The sequence below is a fragment of the Struthio camelus genome, chromosome 8 (assembly GCF_040807025.1).
Source record: "Struthio camelus isolate bStrCam1 chromosome 8, bStrCam1.hap1, whole genome shotgun sequence".
Lineage (NCBI taxonomy): Eukaryota > Metazoa > Chordata > Aves > Struthioniformes > Struthionidae > Struthio > Struthio camelus.
Genome location: NC_090949.1, coordinates 32,729,910 through 32,745,515, shown reverse-complemented (window position 1 = coordinate 32,745,515; position 15,606 = coordinate 32,729,910). Strand labels below are relative to the sequence as shown.

Sequence of the window (15,606 nt, the reverse complement as noted above, 5' to 3'; positions counted from 1 at the left end):
CTAAACACTGCTCTGAGACACAAAGACTAACTCTAAATGAACCAGTTTACTCACAGTGCAGTTGTGGCCTCTCTTCATTACCACTAACAAAGCTTTCTGTTCATTTCGCTTTCTTCACTGCTTCTAGGTTTTAATAGCCTACACAATTTGGAATGATGACACTAAATCTCCCCTAATTCCCAGCAGCTTTTCCTGAACGTTGGCATTGTTGATCCAAGTGCAGCTGTATGTTACAGCTTGTAATTAAGATACTTGTGCACAACTAGTTCAAAGGTAGCACAGGACAGGTTTGTGAACTACAGTTGCAGAAAGCTAACTACTTTCACTTGCTGTAACAGCTACCTCTGAGGAAGCATCACCAGTTGAGCTGTACAGGTGAGCCTTGGGGTATTCTTGCAGTAAGCAACAGAACAACCATGAATTACAACACACAGGATGTTTTTCATCACTGCCGCAGGAATAACAAACGCATGCAACTTCTTTAAGTAGCGCAGTTCAGTTGGAAAGGAAATATTTAACACTGAATGAGCTGTGCGTGCCAGCAAAGCTCCCTGCGGTGGGATACGGTTTCCAACATCCTCTTCTCAAGCGTATCATTTCTACACAAGCCAAGGTTGAAGTAATGAATTACTCAAAAAAGTCAGTGTATTGTTTGTATTTTATTAGCACAGAACAAGACAAGTTGTTTCCTGGTATTGAATTTTATTCCATGTTGTAAGTATTTTCATCTATGCAGACTCATCCACTGGTGTGTTCACAACTTATTTGCAGTTTTCCTTATTCATGGTTTTCACTGCTTTCCAGCACCATCTTAAGTTCAGAAAACAGCAGTGATTGCTTCAGAGGTATCTGGGCAATGCGGAGCAGCAATCAAATCATTCCAGTTGTTTTTGATAGAAGGCTTGAGCCGCTCACTGTGAAAAGAGGATGCAATTCAGTGGGCTCAACTTATTGATTTGGTTAATCTTGTTAGTCTTAATGAGCATGGAGGTGAGCAGAGCTCTTAAAAGCCTGGCTATTCCCTTGAAAGTACTGCTTTAGCTTGAAAAGTGATTTTGGGACTAGTGCTGTTTGATCATGGAGCTCCATTCAGTGTGTTTGAATTCCAAGTCGCGCTCGTTGTTCAGACTGTTTTTTACACCTACTGGAACTGCACAATTAACAAAGGTGGGCAGCGTTGAAAGCTGGATTTGCTTTTGCCTCCTCCTTCCTCAAAAGATCAGTTAACCAATGCGTAGCGTCCCCCCTGAAAACTGCCCTCAATTATATTCAGCTATGACAGGTTTATAACTACTGTCTGGAGGTTGAGAAAGAAAAACTAACCAGGCCTTCGCGGCGCTGTTGGCCCTTAGCGCAACCACAGCAGGCTGCTAATCTCGGGCGCAAGCAAAGGTGAAAGCAGAGGGCTATCCCGAGGTCTCACATTAGTATAGTTCCTAACGGCTTCACAGGGCTTTCATCCTGGCAATTTCAAAGCCCCTAACAAGGCTCGCTGCCATTGCCCTCTTCCTTCTCCAAATAGGTAAACTAAGGCACAGTATGCAAAAGTGATTTTCATTGGAGGCTGCTGAGCAATCCAGTGCCAGCGCCGGGAACGCAGCCCAGACAGCCTGCTTACCAACGCAGCGTCCTGTCCTCTTGCAGGCTGCTGCCTCTAACGCAAATGAAAACTTTTTGCAGCTCCACTGCGTGCAGAGTGCATCCCATAAGGTGAGAGCACTGCCACCTTAGTACCTGTAAAGTGCCTTGATAGCCAGTAATCCAACCCCCTTACCTGGTGGGGAAGCACTCACATCTCCTCGCTTTCCTGGGGGGGCAGCAGACAGCTAAATTGCCTATTCCCAGAGGGAACCTGTGGTGGTGCTGGCAAGCATTGCTCAGTCCCAATCCAGTGCTCTAACATGATCGTTCCTCTGCTCTTTAGCCTCTCGCTTCAGTTGTAAAGTTTCGGTATCATGCACTCGGTCTCCTGAGACCTGCTCAGGGCGAATGCTCTTCCTGTAAGCCAATATGAAACCCCTCGGAGCAGCCGTTGTACACCAGACTTACAGCAAGTAGGCATCCCGCTCCAGGTTACTCAGGTACCGCCGTGTTTCACACTGGTACAGGGACTGGTACCTGATCTTGCAAGGATATTTCTCGTGTCTGGTGATGTTGTAGCGACCAGCACCTACAGGATTCTGGAAGGAGAGGGTCACGTGTGGTTCCTCATCATCACAGAGCCAACATGGATGAGGCAACTGAGGGCAAAGGCAGGAGGGCTTTACAGGAGCAGGCCTTCAGTTGCAAAAAAATACAACATGTACCAGGTCTAGGTTGCAGGGGAGGGAGGAGGAGGCCTGTTAATCGGTGTTAGCCTGGGCAGTGCCCTTCACAAGCAGCTGCTCTAGTCACAGCGGTCCGCAAAAAAGTTGGGCCTGATTAACTCTGCTGGCTCAAATGTGCTCCCCGGTTGCCTACCGCTAGCTATAGTCAAGGGCTGCTTTATTGCAGCCTCGCCACTGAAATGTAATCTGTTGGCTTCCCCCAGCAATTATAAAGATGTCTTCATCCTTGACCTCTTTCAAGTTGCCTGTTCCCCACTCAGCCACATAAAGGAAAGAAGCCACATGGAAGTCTGTTCCTCGCTCCTAGCCAAGGTGGACTATTTAAGACTAAAGCTTTCCCTGTCTGCTTTGAGCCCTTTAGGCTTTGTTCTAGCTCTCCGTGGGGAAGCTGCAAAGATGAATGCAGTCTAAGAACAGGTACTAAGGGAAGGGCTCATACCTGCACTGGCTCTTCAGCGTGTTGCTGTTGCTGCTAGAGGAAATACTGGCTTTTAAGCAGCAGAATATATAACTTTCTAGGAGGATACATGGAGCTCCTAGCACCTGAAAGAACTCAAATCAGCAGGTAACCTAGCTGTCCCCACCCATGCATGAAATGCAACTGATGCAGAGCAAAACGAGTGGGAACGGTTGTTTGAGCCTTCCTTAGCAAGGGCAAAGGCCTGAGGACACCAGCAGAGATAATGTGGTGGCTGATGATCTCCTGGCCCCTCCTGCTGGGCACCAGCTGCACTCAGGCTGGCTGCAGGCAGAGCCTGCCAACAGCCCTGCCGCTGTACGCAGGAGCGCAACGGAAACAGAAACGTGTCTCGCTTGGCCGTCACCCGCACAAGAAGTCCTGCAGCACCTGTGCGTGCCTGGAGAGGGCGGGAACAGCAACAGGGCAGCGTTGTGAAGCTCGGGGGAAAAGGGATCAGACTCAGCTTCCAAGTCCACGTGAGTCTTTCCATTGACATGGCAGGACTTTGGACCTGTGATGAGGGTGGGCTTCACCTCTTACTCTTTAGCAACCGTTCTGGGCCAAAGCAACAGTATCAGGAGTGGGACTGATCTCCTGTCTAAAGCACTGGTACCTCACCAAGACACTCAGGTTTCCTTGCTAACCAGTGGGGAGAGAAAAGCACCACCTGAGGTCAGTCTATCCTGCTGCCCCAGATGGCCACCCACTGCAGGACATTTCTTGCTCAGAAGGTGCTGAGGACACACCGAAGCTTTAGATGTCTGAGGGTGAGCGAGGTGTAGCGCACCCTCAGTTTTGTCCTCTAGCAGAGAGACCAGCAATGGCTTGGGAATGGTCATGGAGGAAGCTCAGAGCATGACAGTTCCTGTGTCCTTCTCTTACAGCTGTGTCTTCTCGCTCACCTCATTCCCAGCAAAGAGGCGGCAGGACTTTCTATCAAATCTCTTGGCAGACGACCAAAATGGGGGTTGGTTGAAGTATTCTGACCTCTCAATGGCCTTTGGATCGTACGAGCCCGGCCCTGCAGCAAACTGCAACAGAAGAGAAACGCTTACACTTCCCTTTGCTGGTAAAAAGAGCTGCACCACGTCGGAGGGCCACTCTCCCAGGCCCTACTGCAGTCCCGCATAGGTGCACGCAGCCGTCGCCCACGCACTGGTCCAGGGCTGGACCAGGGCCAGCAGGAGCCTCCGGGGAGCCCCACGAGCAGCGGCTGCTGCCCGCCAGCCTGCAGCCAACCACAGTTATCAAGCGTTAGGAAGGCGGGTGCTGCCGTCTGCCTTTGCTGGTGCCCAGCACCTCCTGCACAAATGTCTCACTCTGCACGGCGGCCTTGGTGAGAGGAGGAGGCGGCAGGGGAAAATGCGCCTGCCTTCCTCTCTCCCTTTCCCGTTGGCTGCTAGGCGGCTTTGCTCCGTCCATGGCCAGTGTCACGCTGCTAATGACTTCTCAAGTCACTTCCCAACTGCTCTGGCTTGCCCTGCAGCTCACTCCGGGGAGCAGGGACTTCTCCCCAGCTGCTACCACCGCCTTTAACAAGCCTATTTCTCCCATAAGGGAGCTGCGAGGACCCAACAGCCATGCCTGGAGGGCGAGACACTGAGATTAGCAGGTGCCAGAGGCTTTGTGTCAGGGCCCTGAAGGCGCCAATAGTCCTTCATCGCCCTGGCCAGCCTCGCCTGAGCTCCTCCCTGACACGCCCCCCAGCCAGTGGTCCCAGGGCTCCTTTAGGCTCTGGCCTGGACCCCTGGGTTTGGCCTGAGCAGTGCTGTAGGTGACCCATCTCAGTTCCTCTCTATCTCCTGGATGCACTTTGGACCTACATTGTGGGTAGTCTTCTCTCCAGCATGGACCTGGAGATGCATGTTACAGCCTTGCCTCCTGCTTGGTCTCAGCCCCGGCTCCTGCCCGGGCTCCCGGCGCCGTGAGGTGGGCTTGGTGGCACCAGGACACCCCGGAGGTCACCCCGTCTCACTCACGGCGTCCCGGGGGCACTGGCTCAGCGTGGCCCAGAAGATCCTCTCGGCGGGGTGGCCTGGCTCCCTCGGCACGGTGCTGAAGCGCCCTTTCTTCTTGTTGTCCCTCGACGTCAGCTCCTCCAGGAAGCTCTTGGCGCCCCTGGGGCTCAGCTCAGCGCCTCTCTGCTGCCGGGGGGCAACGTCACAGAGCTAAACCCAGACGGGGCCGGCTCCTGGCGCGACCTGGTGCCGTTCCCCGGCTCCGGGAGCAACGCGCCGGCGCCAGCAGCCCCCGAGGCCGCTCGGACACCCAGCCGGGGCTACGCACCTCCCGCGCCCGGTGGCCCCGGCCGGCGGGCTCCGACCTGTTGCCCGAGAAGAGGTCGTAGGGGCCGCGGGTGCTCACCACCCGCCCCAGCAGCTCGTCGATGCTGTTGGGCAGGTTGTAGGAGGCCGGCCCCAAGCCGCTGCCCTGGGGGGCAGAGCAGGGCCGTCAGCGGGGCCGGGGGGCCGCCGCAGCCCCGGGGAGGGGAGGGGAGGAGGAAAACGGCACTTGCCAGGGTCATGGGCAGGACGCGCTGGGGCGTCCGGCTGTCCATGAGGCCCCGCGAGCTGGCGGAGCGGGCGGCCGGCTCCTCGCGGCCGGCGCAGGGGTCCCCCCGCGGGCTGTAGGTGCCGGGGCCGGGGTAGCAGTCCTGCGGGAGAGATGGGACGGGACGCGGTGCCCTGACCCGTGGTGGGGCCTCGGCCGGGTCCCCGTGGCCCAACCAAGGTCGTTAACGAAAATACCCAAGCCCAGCCGTCCCTTCATGTGCCCGGTGACTGCCGTCCTGATGTGGAAGGATGCCTTTAACCCAGAACGTGGTTGGTTTTGTAGACCGGAGCGGGGCAGGACCCTGCTCTGCGAAGGGTCAAGGACTCCAGCGGGTGTCGCGGGCCCTCGCCAGGCGGGAGAGCCGCTCTGGAGGACTCCCACAGCCCTGCTTTCCCGCCCACACCGAAAAGCAGCCCCAAATCGGCCGAGCCTTGCCTTGCAGCCCCAGGACAGCGGGCGCGTGAGGTCGCTGGCGCAGGCGCCTTCCCCAGCCCCGGGCTTGGGCCCGCCGGCGGCTCTCGTGGGAGCCGGCACGTACCCTGAGGACATCTCTGAACCGCCTCTCCCTGGTGTCGCAGACGCCCCTGAGGCTCGACGGCCGCTTCTCCTGCAGAAAGTCTTTGATGTTGTAGGTGCCCGGGCCCAGCGTTTCTTTCTGAGGGAGGAGAGAGCGGGACAGAGGGCTGGGGCGAAGCCGGGCATCGCTCGCAGCACCCCCTGCGCCCCCCTGCCCCAAAAACACGTGCGGGTGGCCGGGGTGGATCATACCCAGCTCTCACCACGCGTTTGCTTCTCTTCATTATCTCTCCCCGATCGGGAAACGGGGCGCCTGACGGCCTCGCGCGTCTGCCTCCGCTTGGGCCCGGCCGGGGGGGGCGGCTGCTCTTCCCGAAGCGGGACGAACGTTTATAACTCAAAACTTTCCCAATGCCGCCTGCTCGCTATAGCGGGCAAGTGGCCGCCGTGGGGCAGCCGGGCTGAGCCCCGCCGGCAGGGGCTGCCCAGGGGGCAGAGGGCGGCGCAAGCAGGGACGGGCACCAGCGCCCGCGGAGCATCAGCTTCGAAACCAGTCGGGCATTGGCCGCTCTGCTGCCTTCGGAGACGATCTTCCCTAATCGCTTCCTCCCACCGAGGAGACTCTGCTGAGGGTTTTGGAGAGATTTAAGAAGTTGTACCTATTTCCCCCTCTTTATTTTTGGATTACCGCTGCCCGAGGGGCCTGCAGGGGCTGCGGGACCTTGCGGGGAGGTAGGTCCCCCAGCCCGGTCCAGCGGCGGCCTCGCCACGGCGCCCAGCCGCCCGCGTCCCCCGTTCCCTAGGGAACGGCTGGGGGGATGCTCAGCCCCGCTCGGGGCCACCTGTGTCCCTACAGCAATGCCGTCGGGGCTGGCTCTGGCAGGCGGCGGGTCGGGAAGGGCGCTGCCGTGTCCCCGGCAGCCCCAGCGCTGCCGCCGCGCTCCTCCCAGCCGGCGCTCCTCCCCGGCTGCCCCTGGATCAGCTAAACCAGCCGAACGGGTCAAGAGACAAGGCGGAGGGAGAGGAGAGGAGCCGGAGCGGCCCGGCCCCGCTCCCCGATGGAGAGCCACGCAGGAGGCGATGGGGGCATCGATGTCCTCCTGCAAGAGCTGGATTACCTGCCCGGCCACTTCCACCTGGAGATGAACCTGAACTTCGAGCCCAGCAGCCCCGCGAGCATCAGGGGGCGAGACGTGAAGCTCAAGAGGGACAGCCTGCTGTGCGAGCAGGAGCCGGCCGCCGGCGGCCAGCCGCACGCCGCCAGCAACCTCCTGGGCGTCTTCGCTTTCCACCTGGACGAGACGGAGCGAGCCAAGGAGATCTTCCTCGGCATCACCCAGGAGGACCCCGACAACCTCAACGCTTGGGCCAACCTGGCCTACGTCTACGACCGGCTGGGCAGCGAGCAGGAGGGCACCGCGTGCGCCGAGAAGCTCGCCCATCTCATGGGGCTCAGCCCCTCCGCGGCCACCACGGGCGACGCCGGCCCCCGGGCAGCCCGCTGCTTGGCCGAGCAGGGCTACGCGCACGCCTTCGACGTGGGGCTGCTCACCGAGGAAGACAGGATGGAGAAGCTGACCGCCGGCGTCCTCCTCTACAACAAGGCGCTCGCCTACGGGCAGCAGGTCGGCACGCGGGCTCAGCGAGCCGCGGGAGGGAGGTTTTGCAGGGTGGCGGGTGCCAGAGCCGTGGGGAAGCACGCCGTCCCCGGTCTCCCAGAGGAGACCGCTGCCCTGTGGCTGCCGGCCATGCAGGGAAGGGTTAAAGCCGGTGCAGCTCCCTCTGCTCCCGGTGTCCTTTGACTTGGCGGTATCTTTCTGAGCTTTCCAAACAAAGGTGTGCCCTCGCTCTTGGCAGCACGGCCTTCGGGAACGCGTAAAACCCGGCACCTGGTGCAGAAATAGTGGCGCGGAGGGAGAGGGCTGGCCGCAGGGGGATGTGTGCGCCCTTCAGCGCGACGGGGAGGCCGGGCTGGCAGAAACACACCTCGGCTCTCCAACCACCGTCACCGGCTCCCACTGGGGAAGTGGTGAAAAAAGCCCTGCAGCCGCCCAACAGGGGCCATGCGAGGAGGAGAGGGACGCTGCAGGCCGTGCCCCCTCCTCTCCCGGCACACGCAGGGGATGGAGCCAGCCCTTGGGCGCACGCGTGGGAAGGGGGCTGGAAGGGGACTGCCTGGCACCTCCGGGGCATCTGCTGATCGAAGCGGGTCCCCTCGCTGGGAGGAAGAGGTGCTGGCGGTGCGTGTTTTCCCCCATAGCTCCCCCACTCGCTCCCGAAGGCAATTTCCTGGTGTTAGCAATGAGTTTCTCACCCATCTTTTCCCCATTTCAGATCCCCTTGGAGGAGAAAAGGAGCTGGTACTTCACCATGGCCACGCTGTACATCAGGTGAGATGCGGTAGCTGCCGGGGCAGGCGCCGGCCACGCCGGGGGGAGCGGGGAATCGCCCCGGGCAGTTCAGGGGGGCTGGGAAAAGGGGAGATCCCCCCTGTCACCTTAGCATCCCCCCGGCTCACATTGCGGGAACGGGCTCAGGCACCGAAGCCGGCCAGCAGCACCGCGCCAAGCGGACCGACGCGGTCCAGGCATGGTGCTTTGGCCTGGCTCCTGCCTTTGCCCGCCAGCCACGGACTAGCTGCCACAAGCTGTGGTTGCCCAAGCACTGATGTGCAGGAAAACCAGACATGCAGCTGCCTTCCAAGGAAAATGACCCAGGAGACCATCTTTTTGGCAGAAAGAGAGGAAAAGGCGTAGTGAGGGAAGGCTTTCAGCCTGGGATAGCAGCAGTAGGGGTGAGCCCAGCCACCCGGGTCGGAGCCATTTGAAGGAGCCCAAGTGTTAGACACTTTGCACTCAAAAAGCTTGAGCTGTAAGTGACAGCCAGGGCGCAGATGGAGCCAGGAGGGAGCAGTCAGGACCTGTCACGGGTGCACCGGGTGCTGCACTGGCGCTGGCTGCAGCACCCTGCTCGTGCCGCGTTGCTCCATGCGTCAGGACCAGGCCTGGAGCTGCACCGTGCCCCAGCTTTCAAACCAGCCTAGCGTGTTGCCATCTCCCATTTAAGTGTGTGCCTGGAGCTGACCTGGTGCCACGCAGCCAGACATCAGTCCTGCCTCAGCACTACTGCAGCGATGCAGGCGGCCTTCTAGCTGCCTGATAAAAGGATAAGGGATGCTACCAAAGCAACAGTCAGGGCTTAACCCAGCCTGTTACAAGACCTTCGTAGGGACAAGTTATTTCCGAGCTGCAAGAGCAGTAGTCTTAAAGCAACTACCAAACCTGCCAACGTCTACTTTGGGCAACAATTGCTGCTTTTTGTGCTAATGTCCACTGTGGTGCTGTGAGCACTGTGCTTACGGGACTGGTGAGCAGTGGTGTGTCTGGGCAGGGCGCCAAGCTGGCAGGAGCTCAGCACCGACCATCCCCACGCTCCGCAGTGGGGGAGCACGAGAGAAACCTTGTGCCCCAGCCGTGACCTCCGTCCTGCAGCCGCAGACTGCTATGTGGCCTTTTCCTTGAGGCCCTCGGACACTGGGAAAAAGGAAGAAGGAGATGCTCCTCTCCGGTCTTGGCAGAGGGTCCACCAGGGCTTCCTCAGCACCTCTGGGGTTGGGACAGGGCACACCGGGGCTGGGGGAGCCCTGTGGCTCAGTGCTGGGCTGCCGTTTGACGCAGAGATCCCGTTGCAGGCTAGACGGCATCCTGATGACCCAGGGTCGCCAGGAGCACAGGAGGCTGCCCGCCTTCAACAGGACCCTGACACTGCTCCAGCAAGTGATCAAGTCCCCCAGTGCTCACTACAGAGGTAGGAGAACCGGCTTGTTCTAGCAGGTGTGAGAAGTGCTGTGCAGCCCTTCACAGCTGAGGTATCTTCAAACCCCATGTCAGCAGCTGAGCACAGACTTACCTGGGGCTGAGTGTGGGCAAAACCCATCTCCCTACAAACGCCATCCATCACTGATGGATTCTGTATGTACCTAAATCCTAGGCAGCCCTGAACCTCAGGTGATGATACGCATTCTTCTAGTTGATTTAATTACTATAGTTTTATTGGTGTTATTTATTTGCATCAGTGTCTTCTGCTCAGGCAGAGCTGTCTGGAAGCACCTCAGGGTCACCTGGGAGGAGTTCACATCCTGGGTAGTTCCCAGGGAGCAGGGGATATATGGTAATTTTACATCCCCCAGTAACTCACCAACAGGCAAAGCTAAGACAAGCCTTGGAACTGCCCCTTCACTAGGTACAAAAACATTGTCTTGGAGTCATGCAATTACAGTAACGTCACTGGAGAGAATTAAACTACTCAGGTAATTTGTCACATACGTGAGCCCCTTGCTGAAACAGGAAAGATAAGTTGCAGATGGGCATTGGGGGAACGTGTGAATGGATTGATGGGCCTAGTTCATATTGAAATAAATACAGAAAATCCATCTGCCAGTCCTGTTAGGCAAGGATTCATCTCACATGACAGCAGACATCTCCCGTACTTCTATGTATAGGCACTGGAGTAAAACAGACCCTTCCAGAGCTATAGTTACTTGACCCATTTCAGGCCTCCATCTATGGTGAAATGAACTTGAGGAACCATCACATCTTCCATTGTCTGTAACCCAGGTCAAGACAGCTAGCTCATATGTAGACATCTAAATAGAGGCAGACAAATCCACCCCAGCCGCTAGCACAGCCTCACTAGCAGCCCAGGGCCCAACTCTCCCCTTGCTGCAGACAATCCCGGGCTGGGTGAAGGTATCAGGTGGCATTGTTCCCCCATCACCTCCCAGCTGAGAATTCGCCAGTGCTGCAGGCTCAGGGACCGTACAACCTGTGTAAGACCACGTCCAGGATAAGTCAGGAAGTGCCTCCTCTGCTGAAGTGGCGCACAGAGTCCCCGAGCCCAAATCATAAATCCTCCGCAGGATGGAGAGGTTCAGCTGCTGAATGATTTCGCCTCTCACCTGCCCTGACTTCTCTTCCCTAGCCCTGGCCTGGTGCTATCTTGGGATACTACTGGAACGGAAAGAAACATTTTCCACCACCCCAAGAGGGATCCAGGACTGTGGCTACTCTGAGACCGACCCCCTCGACTGCTTTGGCAAGGTGCTTTATCCAGCTCTATATGGCCCAGGGCTGATTTGGGCAGCTACCATCGGTTGCTCCATCCGTCTTTCACCTTCCCCCTGACCGCCCTGCCTGTCCTCAGTGCTTCTCCTCCTGGTAGTCTCCCAGCGTGAAGGGGAGCCCCGGAGTGGAGCAGAGACCCTCAGCCCCGCTGTGTGTGGGGCACCCCTGCCAGGCCACAGGATAAATCCACCCCCAGCAAAGCAATGGGTTCGGTTCCTGCAGCCCAGCTACAACGGGGCCAAGGGACAGCCAAAGGGCTGTGGTAAACACACACAAGCTCTAGGGACGAGGGGAAGGGAGGAGGAGGATTAGAGCCAGGACCCCTCCCAGTCCCATCTGTGGGGCCAGGCATGGCACAGAGCTCACGTGGCCTGTGGCTGCCGGCCAGCCACGGCCCAGGTCAGCTCCCCCAAGGTGCCCCCCCGGGAACCTTCTGAGGAGGTTCGGGGGCATCCGTCTTGGCCCGAGGACATGAGAAGCCACGGCAGCCGTATTGGCCAGGAGCCGGGCCTTGGTGGCACAGGCCTTCTTGGTGGGGTCACTCCAAAGATACCTGACCTCCGCGAAAATATACTCTCCATCTGCCCCAAAGAGTCAGGCTGCAAATAACCTCGGTGAGCAAGTTCAGCAAAAGGCTGTCGGGAGAGCAATAACTTTGTTAGATTCACCTTAGCACAGCTGGAAAAAATAAAGAACACAGACAAGCTTTCAGGCACATAACCCCTAAGCTCAGCCCTTTGTTCAGTCCTGTCTGTCAATTTAATGAGAGATATCAGCTTTCCCTATAGACCGTGTCTCTTGCATAGCCTTAAACCCTCCCAGTTAAAACACCGCCCTGGCAAATCAATCCAAGATGCTTACGCCTCTTTGATCAGCACAGCAGGTAATAACTCACTGATGGAAATGTGTTTGCTTCTGTGGCTTTAATAGGCAATAGAAACAGCAAAAGACAACCCTCTTGTCCTGAACCGCCTGGCAAAAATCTTCCACTTCCTGGGCAAGCAGGAGATGGCCAAAGGGATATGCAACTTGGCACTGGATGTCCTAGAGGATCCAGAGCTCAACTGGCAGGCGTACTCCATCCGGGCACAGGTAGGTCACTGCCTCCAAACCTGCCCCTCACACCAATTGTGGTTTGGCCAGAGATACAGTGACGGTGTCTGGAACAGGGCCTGTGCTTGGCAACCCCCATCAACCACTCCATTAAATCTACAAGACTCTTCCAGGAGTCCCCACATCTAGGTTTCTGCGGTCCTGGCAGCTCTGGCCGCCTGATTTCTGGAGCTGCAAGGAGATGCATCCTCCTGCCTGCCAGCACTGGAAATGCGTGCAATCCATGGAGAGCAGGAAAAAAGGCTCTTAAAGGTCTGGTTCCTCTTGCTGAAGAAGTCCCTAAGCCAGCCAGGAGGGAGTAGCGCACAAGGCTTACTCAATATATGCCCTACTTTTATCTTCTGTCATGTATCTGCTAGACATTAGCGTCAAGGACAGGATACAGAGTTAGATGGGTCCCCGGTGTGATCCAGGACAACCTTTCTCATAAGTTCTCCAACACTGGGTCAGCCCAGATTGCACACACCTCCACAAATCCCACCCAGTGCAGTCATGAGAACGTCCATCTCCTGACCACACGCTAGTGAGCAACGCTGGCTCAAGACACATCGTGCCTGACACACCCAGGGCACCTGGGCAGCTTTCCAGGTGCCAAATGTCTGCTCTTGGGCTCCTGGCTGTCCTCTAACACCACGCACTGCCAGCATGGGGGCTGCTGCCTGGAATCGCATTTATGTCTTGTGCTGAACAGGTAGAAACACATATGGGTTACACCTAAGCTGCACATGGGGCTAATTCAGAATATTAGTCAATAGGCCTTTGCATTGAGAAGCTGTCTTTCCCAATGAGGCAAAAGGCAAAGACGTGCAAGTGTAAATTGGGTTCTCAGGGCACCCCGTGAGGAGGACAAGCACAGTTTGTGAGCAGTCCAAGGGATGAGTAGATCCTCTTCCAAAGAAGACTCAGTCCTGCTCTGGTCTGTGAGATGGCCACTGCGTTTCACCACAGAGAGTGAATTTGTGTTGCTTACTTAATCGTGGCAAGAAACACCTAGGAAGAAGTAATTCCCTGATAAAATAGCAAAGGCTGGTCTGGCAGTGAAGTCACCACCTACAGCCAGGAAATCTGGGCCAAATCCTGGCTCTGGCACAGAGCTGCTGAGGGACTTCCCTCAGGTGTTTCTGGGTGGATTTACATGATGCTGAGTCACTTTGCAGAACAGACTCAAACAGTCAGTTAATGACCTTAGTGCTCCTATGTCCGTCAGGAGCATCAACAGTGGGCCCTTTAATCCCTTGACTTTCCCAATTCCAGACCTCTATAAACAGGAGTGCCCATTAATGTACATTTGCCATTAAAGAAGAACCATGAAGATTTCCTCAAAATTCATTTTTAAACAAAGTAAGAACTCATTCTTGCTTTCTTGTATTTAAAAAGGATTACTTAACTCCTCATGAAATGAGGCTCACTGAAGTGAAATCTCCTGCTGTAGTGGAGTACTTCAATATGTGCTTAGATCTGTTCTTCAGAGACTTTTAATTTCCTTTGAGCTTCAGCTACAAGTAGGAGGCTGAAAAGCGCAGCATCAAGGAGGTCACTGGTCACCAGGTGATATCTATCTAATAGCTTGGACTTGAGAAAGCCGAAATAAGACAAAAGCTTTTTTATTTCTAAGCTCTTATTCAGCGACACTCCCCTAACAGCCAAGCAGTTCAACCACTGAACACTTTAGGGCAACCTGCTCCCCATGTCAGCGGTCCTGAGTTGGAAGGGGGAGCAAATGACTATAACAGCCATCATGGGCATGCAGATAGCAGTGTTGCTCTGAGCTAGCTGCTTTCAAGGACCTCACGTTTACCAAGAACCAAATTTACAGCTGAGGAAGACAGGATGAGCAATATCCCAAGGGCCTGCACCACGTTCCCCACACAGTGCTGCTAACCACGAGTCAGCCCAGGGCACGCTTTAGATACTGGGATGCTAGCACTGGGCATGGTGGCCTGACTGGTGAAACTGAGCAGAGCTGTGGTATTGTGGACTGGCTGAGGAGCTCACCCGATGCGTGGTGGCATTTTGTACTCACGTTATTACTTGTTAGTGCCTGCCTCATCACTCATGCATCCATGCTCAGCCAAGCACTACAACAAGCTGATGAGTTTCCTCTGGTCTCCAGATCTACATGAAGCTGTACCTGCAAGATCTGGAGCGTGCCAAGATGGGACTGGCCCCTGCACCTGACAGGAGAAAGCTTACATATGCTAAAAATGACCTCGAGAAGATCCTCAAGGTTTGTCCGAGCCTGAGGACAAACCTGGACATGGGCCAGGTGAGGATGACCACAGCATACCCCCAAAGAGATCCCAGACAGCTCTTTGCAGTGCCTCCAAGTGTTCATTAACTCTCAGCTGTAAAGACAGACCACAAAGCTGAGGGCTAAGTTTACCACTCTTTGGATATATCTCTACCAATATGTCTGAGTTGGCCACAGTCATCCTCCCCCAGCCTAAGCCATATGAACCCACACCAGAGCCACCTCCTCTTTGCACCTCATTTCCAACGGCAGCTCCTTGAGGCACTGACCCTTGGCTGCCTTTGTCTCCTGTTGGGCTCAGCTCTAGGTGGTGCAATCAAGGGAGATGGTGGGGTGCAGTAGTGCCGACTACAGAAATGGACAACTGACAGATTGCTATGCTTAATGTTGGCCTTAGCCAGCCAAAGGAAATTCAGAGAGCTTACAGGAAGTGAAGAGCCACCTGAAGCCAGGTAGTGGAAGACATTAGACACAGAATGGGAGTAGGGCTGACCTTAGTAAGGAATGTCACCGTCAGAGGCAGCTGTTGATCTGTGTTTTCTCCTGACAGCCCCATTTTGTCCTCCACCCCTCCAGGTTTACTATTACATGAGCGTGGATGCCGTGCAAGAACTGTTCCTGGTGGATGAAACCGCACTGAACAATGCCTTGGCATTCTTGGCCAAAGCCACGGAGTTTGACCTGGGCGAGACCATGCCTGAATTACAGCTGTTCAGGGGCAAATGCCTGTGGCTTAAGAATGAGGAAACACAAGCCATCGCGTGCTTCAAGCGGGCAATCGAGCTGGACAATGTGGGCTCCACTGAGAGCTTGCAGTGCCTGCTGGAGACACTGCTCAGGCTCTTCAGTCAGCGGAGGATGAACAGGGACACGCTAATGCAGGAGGTGGAGCTGTGGGTTAAGGCGGCCAAGGAGAAATTCCCCCGGCAGCGTGTGCAGCAGGAGCTGAGGGCGGTCTACCGCAACCACCCGCTGGAGGTAATGGAGCTCTCCAAAGCCATGATTGCCCGGGGCAGGACGGAGCTGGTGAAGCTGCTGTTGGAGACGATGAAGACCAGTCCTACCAAGGCCAAGACACTGTCCCTCGGAGCAGCCGGGGACGGCAGCAGAACCGGCAAGGCGGGTGTCTCTCCCAGGAGCTGTCGGGACCCTTCTAGTTTTCTAAAACTGTAATTAAAAATAAAAATAAAAAATAGAAAAACGCCTGGTGAGGGCCTTGACCTTGCTCAGCCGCCTCCCGGCGCCGGTGGCCTTCCACAGCCA

At 56.3% G+C, this 15,606-nt stretch overlaps 2 protein-coding genes across 8 annotated transcripts; one reads left to right on the top strand and one right to left on the bottom strand.

Annotated features, from left to right (window-relative positions):
* Positions 1 to 656: 656 nt before the first annotated feature.
* Positions 657 to 7,490, bottom strand: CIMAP2 (ciliary microtubule associated protein 2). 7 transcript variants are annotated; one of them, XR_011142621.1, is made up of 9 exons: positions 7,409 to 7,490; positions 6,120 to 6,479; positions 5,879 to 5,995; positions 5,303 to 5,440; positions 5,074 to 5,217; positions 4,767 to 4,931; positions 3,690 to 3,818; positions 1,775 to 2,180; positions 657 to 914 (listed from the first exon to the last, which is right to left on the bottom strand). XR_011142621.1 is itself a non-coding variant. In XM_068953233.1 (9 exons), the coding sequence occupies exons 2-9, from the start codon at positions 6,138 to 6,140 to the stop codon at positions 818 to 820; spliced, it is 942 nt and encodes a 313-aa protein (XP_068809334.1). In that variant the 5' UTR covers positions 6,141 to 6,479; positions 7,409 to 7,490; the 3' UTR covers positions 657 to 817. The 7 variants fall into 7 exon arrangements, 5 of the variants coding, with proteins under 5 accessions (XP_068809334.1, XP_068809329.1, XP_068809332.1 ...); XM_068953233.1 differs by having other exon boundaries at positions 2,050 to 2,180; XM_068953228.1 differs by having other exon boundaries at positions 663 to 914; positions 2,050 to 2,240; positions 4,767 to 4,955.
* Positions 6,777 to 15,545, top strand: TTC22 (tetratricopeptide repeat domain 22). Its single transcript, XM_068953227.1, has 7 exons — positions 6,777 to 7,481; positions 8,191 to 8,246; positions 9,548 to 9,663; positions 10,837 to 10,955; positions 11,910 to 12,071; positions 14,206 to 14,358; positions 14,920 to 15,545. The coding sequence occupies exons 1-7, from the start codon at positions 6,915 to 6,917 to the stop codon at positions 15,514 to 15,516; spliced, it is 1,770 nt and encodes a 589-aa protein (XP_068809328.1). The 5' UTR covers positions 6,777 to 6,914; the 3' UTR covers positions 15,517 to 15,545.
* Positions 15,546 to 15,606: the final 61 nt, after the last annotated feature.

Excerpts from the sequence above, each read along its gene's own strand:
- TTC22 (XM_068953227.1), top strand. The coding sequence starts at position 6,915 with ATGGAGAGCCACGCAGGAGGCGATGGGGGCATCGATGTCCTCCTGCAA. Across the intron at positions 8,247-9,547 it reads ATGGCCACGCTGTACATCAG|GCTAGACGGCATCCTGATGA; the intron begins GTGAGATGCGGT and ends ATCCCGTTGCAG. Across the intron at positions 14,359-14,919 it reads CAAACCTGGACATGGGCCAG|GTTTACTATTACATGAGCGT; the intron begins GTGAGGATGACC and ends CCACCCCTCCAG.
- CIMAP2 (XM_068953228.1), bottom strand. The coding sequence starts at position 6,140 with ATGAAGAGAAGCAAACGCGTG. Across the intron at positions 5,996-6,119 it reads TGAAGAGAAGCAAACGCGTG|AAAGAAACGCTGGGCCCGGG; the intron begins GTGAGAGCTGGG and ends CTCCTCCCTCAG. Across the intron at positions 2,241-3,689 it reads GCCTCTTTGCTGGGAATGAG|TTGCCTCATCCATGTTGGCT; the intron begins GTGAGCGAGAAG and ends CTTTGCCCTCAG.